The sequence below is a fragment of the Rhinopithecus roxellana genome, chromosome 7 (assembly GCF_007565055.1).
Source record: "Rhinopithecus roxellana isolate Shanxi Qingling chromosome 7, ASM756505v1, whole genome shotgun sequence".
Taxonomy (NCBI): domain Eukaryota; kingdom Metazoa; phylum Chordata; class Mammalia; order Primates; family Cercopithecidae; genus Rhinopithecus; species Rhinopithecus roxellana.
The window spans coordinates 33383890-33394729 of record NC_044555.1 but is presented as its reverse complement, the minus strand read 5'-3'; the positions used below and the strand labels follow the sequence as shown (position 1 = coordinate 33394729).

At 50.1% G+C, this 10840-nt stretch overlaps 1 protein-coding gene across 9 annotated transcripts in view; it reads left to right on the top strand.

Moving 5' to 3' along the window:
• The first annotated feature begins 391 nt into the window (after positions 1-391).
• KDM5C (lysine demethylase 5C) overlaps positions 392-10840 on the top strand; it is a 34943-nt gene continuing 24494 nt past the window's right edge. For 2 of the 9 annotated variants that reach the window (XM_030934132.1, XM_010364526.2), the window contains exons 1-7: positions 392-1077; positions 4906-4983; positions 7414-7536; positions 7842-8012; positions 8534-8668; positions 9605-9728; positions 9826-10007. In XM_030934132.1, the coding sequence (XP_030789992.1) occupies positions 928-1077; positions 4906-4983; positions 7414-7536; positions 7842-8012; positions 8534-8668; positions 9605-9728; positions 9826-10007 (963 nt within the window). In that variant the 5' untranslated portion in view covers positions 392-927. Of the gene's footprint in view, positions 1078-4905; positions 4984-7413; positions 7537-7841; positions 8013-8533; positions 8669-9276; positions 9517-9604; positions 9729-9825; positions 10008-10840 lie in introns of those variants that run through there. The other 7 variants (XM_030934131.1, XM_010364527.2, XM_030934128.1 and 4 more) reach the window with 7 other exon arrangements.

Sequence of the window (10840 nt, the reverse complement as noted above, 5' to 3'; positions counted from 1 at the left end):
ACTTGGGACTCAGGATTCTAAAAATCCATAATCCCCAGGGAGTAAGCAGCTTCCTGCCTGCCTTATTTCAAAGCCCCAGAGGTGTCAGTGTCTAGAGCTGGAGCCTAGTACATCTCCCCCCACCCCGCGGGCCAGCAAAAGGGGTCCTTTGCAATCAGGCTCCCAAAGCCGCCTTCCGCAGCCCATACCGGTAAGACCAGGGAGAAGGGACACAGAACGCTGGTGCTGGGATAGCGACCCGGTTGAGGTCTGAGAGGGAGTGCCGGTTTGGCTCCACCACCCACGGACACCAGCTCCTCTTCCGGTCTCCATAACACGCATGCGCATCACTGGCCTTTAAACGTGCACCGCCGGTCCATCCGGAAAGAGGATCCGGCAAACTAATTACAATCTTGTTCCTCCGCTGTTGCAATGAACTATTTTCTCTCAATCGGGGGTGGTACTTTTGAGTAACCCCTTCCAAATAGAACCCATAGCAGCCTATTTAGCTCGGTCTCCACTATATGAAGATTTCCTAGGGCTTGGTGTGACGCAAAGTATACGAGGCTCGGAAGGACACCCCGCGGAAGGATCCGGTTTGTTGTGGTGTGGGGAGGGGAGACGCTGACAAACCAAGATGGCGGCGGCGGCGGCGATGAAGGCCGCGGTGTTTGGGAGGTAACTGTGGTGGCGAAGGCTGCGGTAGTGTGGAGGCAACGACACAGTTTGGAAGAAACGGAGCAGGACGAAGAGGCGGTAGCAGTAGCGTCAGCCTGAGACTCTCAGAGCACGACGGCCACACGCCCCCCTAGGCCCTCGGCGGGCGGCGGCTGCCCCGCTTAGGGCCTAGCCTCCGAGCATTGCCTCGGCTTCAAACAGCGGCGGCGCCATGAGTCCTTAAGGGCGGTCCAAGCCCTCCTGATCCCTGGCCCAGACCTCAGGCCCACCATGGAGCCGGGGTCCGACGATTTCCTACCGCCGCCGGAGTGCCCAGTGTTCGAGCCTAGCTGGGCCGAGTTCCGAGACCCTCTTGGCTACATCGCGAAAATCAGGCCCATCGCAGAGAAATCGGGCATTTGCAAGATCCGCCCACCTGCGGTAAGCCCCGGGGCCGGTTTTCGCCGGCGGCGAGACGGGGAATGAAGCAGTAGGATAGCCAGCAGCGAAGTCTGGGGCGGAGGGCAGCTCGAGGTGGGGAGAGTGGGTGGCTGGGACCGTTGTGGATGCGGCGCGGATCGGAAAAAGGGTGTTGGGCCGGGGGTCTTCTCGTGGTGTGAGGCCCACAGGTGACCTGGAGTCAGAGATCCACCCCCACTCCGGCTCTTCAGAATCATTCTTGGTTTAAGACAGGGATTCCTAGTGGGCCGGAGGGAGTTCACAGAGAGGCACCTCGCACATCTCTTAGTTAGCCCGGGCCACCTAGGTCGAGGCTGTAAAAATAAGGCGTTTCTCCAATCTGTTGTCATCACTTCCCTTAAGGCAGGCAGCATGGTATAGTATTAATAGAAAGATCGCAGCCCTGAAGGGAGACAGACTTGAGTTCAAAACTCCACTTTGAAGCTTAGCAGCTGTGTGACCTTGGGAAAGTAGAAGTAATCTCTCCGAGCCTGTGAAATGGGTCCCAGGAATGGTTATTTAGAGGATTGAATTAAACTAGGTAGCGTCTGTATGTAGTAGGCACTAGATAAGTGGTAATTGTGACTGTGAGGGTGTTTGATGTGGTCATTGGTTTATTCCTATATAGGTTGACTCATATTTACTCATACCCTGCCAGGCCAATTCATCTATGATAATATCCTGGCCTGCTGGACCAGTCAGGAAATCAGTCTCACAGGGATTGCTCTGTCTCCCTTGAGGTGGGTTCAGGGAATTGTCCTCTTTCCTCATCGAAGGCAATGTCAAGGCCTTTTCTGTACATCATCCCGCAGACTTGACTTCCTATGGAGATGTTTGGACCGGTCAGCTTGGTGGTGGAGTGTGAGTCCTTCTCAGAAGATTTCTACTCTGCTCTGGTCCAGGATGTAGGAGATCCCAGAGGATAGGGCACTCTTGGGCCCCCAGAACAGAATGGAGCCTTGGAATTCTGTCCCCTTTGGAACATGATTCACAGGGGTCAGCAACAAAGGCCATAGCTTTCCTCCTAGGCCTGGCTTCAGGCTAGAAGTCCCTCAAGGGCTAGGGCAAGCTGCTGCCTTGCTGGTATGGTGGAAAAGTGATGATAATGTTCAGTGATCACTTGGGATTCCAAGCGCAGAAATTGAGCTTTGCTGGAAAAGGGTGTTTTTGAGTGGGTGTCTCCTGGCTGAAATGGAATAGGAAGCTTCATTCCTACCTGAGGAGGGCACCACAGGCCTCCTTATCCAACTTGGTGCTTTCTGGTGCTCAGCCACACATCTAGGGTGGTTTCAGATAGATCCTCTAGGAGTTGTTGGGTAAGCTAATTTCTTCCTTCTTGGAGTCTGGCCACAGATTTCTGAGGTATCCTTGTCCATGGTGAGGGAGTGGCGGCGGGTAGAGGATCAGGAAGGCTAGTGGAAGGGAGAGGCAGGAGTCCTGGGCAGCCTCAAGGAGGCACTCCCTGAAGTAGTTGGGCAAACCTGTGGGAAAAAGAGGCGTAGCTGACATGGGGGTAGTTGAGGCCTGAATTCCTTTTTTTCTATCTTGGACTGACTTAGGCAGGCTGGCCTTGTGCCGGTGTTGTTACCCTGCTTTGGGGGATCAGGAAGGGGAAGAGTGACATGTCCCAGGTGTGCATGGCCAGCAGGAGGCCATCCTTTATTTTGCTTCTTTTCACTGGTCAACAGTGTGCTTCCCTCTAATCCAGGATATCTGGCTCTCTGGTTTGGTTTGGTGTTTTCCTTCTCTATGGCTGCTCCTAGGCCACCTTTAGGCAGCTGGCCGCCTTCTGGTTGAAGTTTGAAGTACTTGCTCAAGTGATGCTTGGGCCCAGGGTGGGAACCTGTATATGGGTGGGTGCCTGGGAATTGGCGGTTTGCTGGAGGAAAGATGGTTTCGGGCCTGAATTGCTGGGCAGGTGACTGCTATGCCTGGGAAAGATGGGTAGGGGGAGAGTTGTGGGTACCCTGAGTAGACCCAGGGGAGTTTGGAGGGATCTTGCTTTGTTCATCAGGTAGCCAGCCTTTTTTATCACCACATCCCAGTAATACCAACATACTGAGCATTTGGCATACGGTAGTCTAGAAATGAAGACAGGCGGTTTGTAGGGCCTTCCCAGGTATCTGTTGCATCCATGGCTCCTGCTGTAGCATTCCAGGGCTGCCATTTCCTGTCAGGTGCTTGATGTTGCACTGGTTGTCTAGAATTTGATTCAGCAGGAAAGAAGAGTGCCCGGAGTTTTGGGGTTGAGCACCTTTTTAGCTGGGTTACCTGTGCTGAGGGGACTGCCCTATCCTGATGAGAGGCAAGCGGGCACAGGGAGCTTGTCTGGATTTGAGCCATACCATTTTGGCCTGTGTTTTTTTTTTTCTTTTTTTTTTTTGGTCCCTGCTTCCTGAGCCCCAGATATTTGCCACCTGCTTTGGCTGGTAGGGGAAGGGGAGTGTGGTCTGTGTATGCATGCAAGTGTGAGTCCTCTAGCCCATTTTCTAAAAGTGTGTGTGCAGGAGAGGTCAGCAGTTTTTCTTCTCTTTCACTGTCTCCCCCCCACCCATGTGTATGCATATATGTATGAACACTGGTGTCTGGTGTAGTGCAAAGGCCTTGGATCAGAGGTCAGAAGACGTGGGTTCTTGGCTCCACCACTAACTCAGCATGTAATTTTGGAAATTTCACTTTTTTTCTCTGAGCCTCACTTTCCTCGAGCATTGGTTTAGGTTACTTTAGGTTCATTTTGCCAACCCAGCAGGAACCAGGGCTCTGGGAAGGAGAGGACTGCGTAGCAGGTTGGAAAGGGGTGTTGGAGAGTGGGCTCTTCACAGCTGACCTTTGGGCAGGACACAGCAAGCTCCAACTTGGCAGGGCAGAGTTTCTCCCACTTTCATGATCCTTACCTGACTTCCCTCCCCAAATCCTCCCATTCTTTGCCACCACGGTCAGGCATCCCAGCGCTTACCCCCACCCCCTGGAGCTCCCTCCCCTGCCTCTTCCTGTACCAGGCAGGTGTATGAGAGAGGATCCACAGGAAGCCTTCCAGACTGGGTGAGTGATACACGTACTTGCTCCCTGTTCCTTGCTCTTCCCTGCAGTGTCTATCTCAGGCCCTTAAACTGAGAGAACAAACATTAAAGGGCCAAACCTTTACGTCCTGCCAGAATCAGAGCTAAGCTACCCTGCATGTGTATTGTGAGGTGTGGTCAGCCTTAGATGTCAGGTCATAACGATAACTCCTTTGAATAACATTTTCATTTGAAAACTAGTTTTAATTTTCCTTATTGGTCTTGTGAGGAAGCCAGGGCTAGAGTTCATATTCCCACCTCATGGATGAGAAAACAAGTTCAGAAAGCTGAAATCTCATAGCTAGTAAGTAGCAGATCTAGAATATGAACCCATGTCTTCTGACTCTAGATCCTGTGTGCTTTCCAGTACTCCCAGGCCTGTGTGTCCTACAGCACGTGCCTAGGGGATAAGGAGTTAATGTGGGTGTGGAGAAGGTTTAAGGTCAACAAAACAGAGGCTCCATCTCTTAATTTCTTGAAATCCTGGCACTGTACTGTTGGGTGGGACTCAGGAGAAGTTTCCTAGGGCATGTGCATGGGGCCTTGGGTGTGGACTTGAGGGCTGCTAGACTCTTGTGAGTTCTGGGGGGAGGTGGGGGTGGGTGGTTGGGTAGGATGTTTGCAGGTTAAAGGGTCTGGAGTGGCTAGAGGTCTGGGAAGGTGCCAGTGAGATTCCGAGCTGCTTTTGATGAGTTCGGTCTTACACTATGCTGAGATAACTCAACTCCCTTTCACCTCTCTACCCTCTCAGGACTGGCAGCCACCCTTTGCTGTGGAAGTGGACAACTTCAGGTTTACCCCCCGAATCCAGAGGCTGAATGAGCTAGAGGTGAGAAGACTAGGAGCTGGTGGTGGGGTTGGGAGAATGGATACCTGAGTTCTAATCCCACTTCCCTTATAGTTTCTCTGACTGAGGTACTTTACCTAGCTAGGCCTTTATTCTCTCTTCTGTGAAATTGCATTACTTTAGTGTGCCCAGGGCATGGAAGAAGCTTTAGAACTCTAAATATAACCAAGAGCCAGGCGCATTTAGCATTTGTGATTTGATAGCCCAAAGGCTAGGGACATATATCTCTTTCTCACAAAGGTTTGTTACTTCTGAAGCTCCCTTGTGAACTAGCCTACCCTAGCTGAGTCAACAAAAAGGAAATATGGAACTGGCTGATACCCCTTCTTCCTTGGCCAGCTGAATGTGGCTTCATATATCCAATTCATCCACAGCCCTGTGCTTTCTACTTTCCTTCCATGGATGCTTGGTAAGGTGGGAGTTTAGGTAGATGGGCAGAACAACACAAGAACTGGGCTCTGTGAAGGCTGGAATGGTTAGAGACTTGGCAAGGGGTCAGGCAGGTAGGATTTTCCTTCTCCCTTTTGTTCTGTACAGGAAGTCCAGGCCCTTTTCATGGACAGGTGGGGTTTTCCCTGCTAGAGAATGCCCTGGGGTAGTAGATTAGGCTCACTGAAGCCATTTCCACGTAAGATCCTGGAGTTTTCCATGGAAGCTCTAGGTTAGGCATATGCTGCCACTCCCTCCCCCATTATTATGTACCCACAAATCTTACTAGATGTCCAAGGGGTGGGGATTAGGCCCAGGCCCAGCTGAATACTTACACCCTAAAAGTTCACTTGTGTTCTAGACCAGAGTTCCTCAGCCTCGGCACTATTAACATTTTGGGAAGCTAAGGTGGGAGGATTGTTTGAGTCCAGGAGTTCAAGACCAGTTTGGGCAACATAGCAAGACCCCATCTCAGAAAAGAAAAATGTATCTTGTCAGGTTTATAGGGGTACAGCTTGGGCAAGATGTTGCCTAGCATGACACAAGGGCAGGTTTTCTATAGAGGGAGTGCTGGCTAATGAGAAGGAGCAGGGATGAGGCCAACTTCAGAAAGCTAAGGGGCTGAGGTCGAGGTAGCACTTCCTTGCCCTTTGAGGGTTCTCACAGCTGAGGAACTGTAGGTTGTTTCTTTGCACAAATAGACCTTAGTTTTTCTCAGCTATGAAATGGAAAGAGCTGTCTTTGTTCCCCCTAATGGGATCAGGGCGAGGTAGCGAATGGTAGTGACTATCTAGTTCCCCAAGAACCAGGCCCTCTGACTGGAGTGAGGAGGTTATAGACTTGGGGCCTATGGGAGTCCTTCTTGGTTACTGAGATTTCAGGGAAGCATGATACATATCTTGTTCCTAGTCTCTTTGGCCCACATTGGGTCCTGGGTTGGCCAGGTGCTAGTGCTACTCCGATATACCATCTCTTAGTTCTAGGCCATTCTGTCTATAATTATAGCATGCACTTTCACCCTTTAGCCACCATGGAACAAGTTTGGTGGTACATAAGGAGGTGCATGTGCCATTTTGGAGCTTCCTTTCTCTGAAACATGCCTAGAGCGTAGATATAATTCTGAAATTTGCAGAGGATCTTCACTGTTCCCCTCATTAAGTCTACCCCTCTGGGGTAAGTGGACTATGCAGTTATTTTCCATTTATAATTATTAGTAAAAGAAAAAAGGAGTCCACAGCGGAACTGATTTCCTCAAGGCAATATAACAAATAAGTAGCAGAGGGAGAGCCAAAGCTCAAGTTATGTGGCACCAAAATATCTTGATGCTTGCTGTGTGACCTAACTCCTCTGAGCCTCTGTTTCCTCATCTGTAGAGGAAATGATAATACTCACATGACCCTGTCAGGGAGATTGACAGAGGACATATCTAAAGCTTTTGGCAGTTGTGACCCTCTCTATTGGGACCTTGGGCTTCTCTGATTGACTAGAAGGTGACAAATGAGAGAGAGGTGGCTGAGTGCAGTGGCTCGCACCTGTGATCCCAGCTCTTTGGGAGGCCGAAGTGGATGGATTGTTTGAGCCTAGGAGTTTGAGACCAGCCTGGGCAACATGGTGAAACCTCATTGCTACAAAAAATACAAAAATTAGCTGGTCGTGGTGGCATGCGCCTGTAGTTCCAGCTACTCAGGAAACTGAGGTAGGAGAATTATTTGAGCCCAGGAGGTCAAGTCTACAGTCAGCCGTGATTGCACCACTCCATTCCAGCTTGGGCGACGGAGCAAGACCGTCTCAAAAAAAAACAAAAGAAGTGAGAACGAGGTGGGGCTACGCACTGCCTAGAGTCTGGGATCCGGTTCATTGGAAGAAGCCCTGGGTAGTGAAAATGTGGACTGCTGTATTCCTCTGTTCTCCCCTAAGATTGGACCCAAAGATAGTGGTCAGTGGGAGGGGGTGGCCAGCCTCTTTGAGCCATTTTTTCTTCAGGCCCAGACGAGAGTGAAACTGAACTACTTGGACCAGATTGCCAAATTCTGGGAAATCCAGGGCTCCTCCTTAAAGATTCCCAATGTAGAACGGCGGATCTTGGACCTCTACAGTCTCAGCAAAGTAAGAACAGGTTTTTGTCAAGCACCCCCCACCTCACCCCAATATCCTTGGTACTGTGGGGGCCCCCTTAGTTTGAATATTAGATCTTTAGGCTGCAATGGAAGGGGCACAGCTTGGTAGCACACAAGCTGTCATGAGAACATCTTGGAATCTTTTGCTGCAATTTGAGATTGGGATAAGGGGATAGCCTCCAGTGAAGTGAGGGACTAGAGTTGCCCTCATTGCCCTTTTGCCCTTTCTACAGGCCTACTCCCTCACAAAAATACACATGAAATATCCATGTCTTTTCCTGCTTGTTTTTTCAGATTGTGGTGGAGGAAGGTGGTTATGAAGCTATCTGCAAGGACCGTCGGTGGGCTCGGGTAGCCCAGCGCCTCAACTACCCACCAGGCAAAAATATTGGCTCCTTGCTACGCTCCCACTACGAACGCATTGTTTATCCCTATGAAATGTACCAATCTGGAGCCAACCTTGTGGTAAGGATGTCAAAGTGGGGCAGGGCGCGGCTTTACCCTTCAGCACAGATTTCTACACTTGCTCTTAATGAAACTGGTTTAGCGGACTGAAGACCTGGGAGTTGGACTCTGCTCTTTCCTAGTGATGCTTGTTCTCTTTCTGCACTGCTCAGGGTCAGAGGTCCTGGAGTTATCTGTACGGCTACCTTATTTGTTATGTGACAAAGTTTTAACTGATAGAGAAATCAGATAAGGGAGAGCTTGGGCTAGAAGGTGTGGGAAGAGATGGCGTCTGATTTAGTTGGGGAGATGGTTGGTTGGTGGAGGAAGTGATTGGAAGGGAGGAGTGATACAAGCAAAGGCACTGAGAATTCCCAAAGTGTGTGCTCGTGTCAGTGCTAAAGACCAGTGGAACGGGCTACTGGTGTGGGTCAGGTGAGTGGACCACAACTTTGGATGCCATTGGGTGAGGGTAGAGGGAAGTTCTTGCTTTTGCGGGCTGGAGTCCCGTGTCCTGACTCTTACCCCTCACCTGTCCCCAGCAGTGTAACACACGTCCATTTGATAATGAGGAGAAGGACAAGGAATACAAACCCCACAGCATCCCCCTACGACAGTCTGTGCAGCCTTCCAAGTTCAACAGCTATGGCCGGCGGGCCAAGAGACTGCAGCCTGATGTGAGTACTCCCCTTCTTCGAACTTAGAGCTTTGAGGTGGAGGGAGTCCTTTCCTTCCCTCTGGCTAAGGCTGTGTTCCCTGTTCCACTATCCCTTCTTTTGTTCTCTGAGTTCTTCCGAGCGTTAGTGTGTGCCTCTCTCTGGCTTCACTTTTGCTTTTTTCTCCCCTCAGCTGAGCTGCTGAGCTGGGTCTTGATCTGTTTGTGCAGCCTCTTTTGTATGTCTGCTCTTCTTGCCTGTTTTGTTCCTTTCCAGACTTACTCTGCTCATAGAAGTAGAACTCTTCTTCTTATACCTGTGTCTTTTGTTTTGTTTTGAGACATAGGGTCTTGCTATGTTGCCCAGACTGGAGTACAGTGGCTATTCACAGGCTTGATCATAGTGCACTATAATCTTGAACTCCTAGGCTTGAGTGATCCTCTCGCCTCAGCCTCTTGAGTAGCTAGGACTACAGGTGTGTACCACTGTTCCCAGCTCCTTATGGCTATGTCTTCAGGCAGAAGCTTATGTGCGAGGCATTCTTCTTGGCACTGGGAATACAACAGAGAACAAGATGGACACTCCCTGGGCTCAATGAAGCATGTAATTTAGCAGATCCTATTAGTCACTGCCATTTGTTGGTAATGCCAAACACTGCTAGCTTTTTCATATATATTATCCCTAACCCCCCTCATAACTATAAGGGAGGAGGTAATATTCTCATTTTGCAGTTGGGAAAACTGAGATATCCTGTCTTTTATTCCTTTCCGAGAGAGGGCCGAGGAGGCAGCTCACCTACCCTCAGTCTCCAAAAAGCAACACTGAGTTCTTGGCTTAGCCCATCTGTGCCTCAGCCCCCAGCATATCAGGTGATATGTAGTCTGAGTTATTGTTCTTTTAGGATGGGACAGTCTGCCCCAGATAGCAGTCTTGATTCATTTCCTTCTTTCCTTCCAGCCGGAACCCACAGAGGAAGACATTGAAAAGAATCCAGAGCTGAAAAAGCTACAGATCTATGGGGCAGGCCCCAAGATGATGGGCCTGGGCCTCATGGCCAAGGACAAGACTCTGCGGAAGAAAGGTAAGGCCTAACAGGCTGGGGTGGCCTCACCTGGGGACAAAAGTCAGGGCCCTAAGTGTCCTAGACCTCTGTTTACAGCCATTTTTCTCTCTCCCAGATAAGGAGGGGCCCGAGTGTCCCCCCACAGTAGTGGTGAAGGAAGAGTTAGGTGGGGATGTGAAGGTGGAGTCAACTTCGCCTAAGACCTTCCTGGAGAGCAAGGAGGAGCTGAGTCACAGCCCAGAACCCTGCACCAAGATGACCATGAGGCTGCGGAGGAACCACAGCAATGCCCAGTTTGTAAGGACCCAGCCCTGACTTCTTAATGTTCTGCTTCTCGTCCCTTCAATAAGCATTCCCCTGCATGGCACTGGACCAGGTCGCATTAACCACAAAAGCGGGCCTCCATGGGCCCTGCCCTCAGTTAGCTCCCTTAATTGGGGAAACAAAGCCAACTCACATGGAACAAAGAGCAAGAAAGGGTGATCAAGTGCTGTCAACATGAAGTGCTGGAAGGGTCCAGAGAAGGAGCCTCACCATTGCTTCAGGATAAAGGCTAAGCTCCTCATTGCCATGCATGATCCAGTCCCTGCTGACCTCTAGCCTCATCCCCCAGCACTGCCCACCTCACTCCTCTGCTATAGCCAGACTGAACTCCTTGTAGGTATGTTCATTTTTCCCCGTAAGACGCACTATGCTCTTTCATCCCTATCCTTTGCACATGTTGTTTCTTCAGCCTGGAAGATATTCCCCCTGTGCTCTGCCCTGTTGCCAAGTTTTATTTTGCCTTCAGGTTTCAGCCAGTTTCAGGTGTCACCTTTTCAATGAAGTCCTATCTCAAGGCTATCCCCCCTTATCTCCAGATGCTTTGAGTGCTTCCTTCTCTAGGCTCCACAGTGCCCTTTATGGACCGCTATTGGCAATTTTTAATTTTTATGAACACATGTCTCTAGAGTACTGTATATACTTGGAAGGATACCATGTCTTGTCTTTGTGCTAGAGTCCAGCGTAGTTCTGAACATGGGTTTAGTAAGTGTTTATCGGATGAATGAAAATGGGAAGATTCAAGACTGGATGATGAAAGACTGGTCTCGCAGCTCTACCTGCTTATTTGGGGAGGTGGTACATACAAG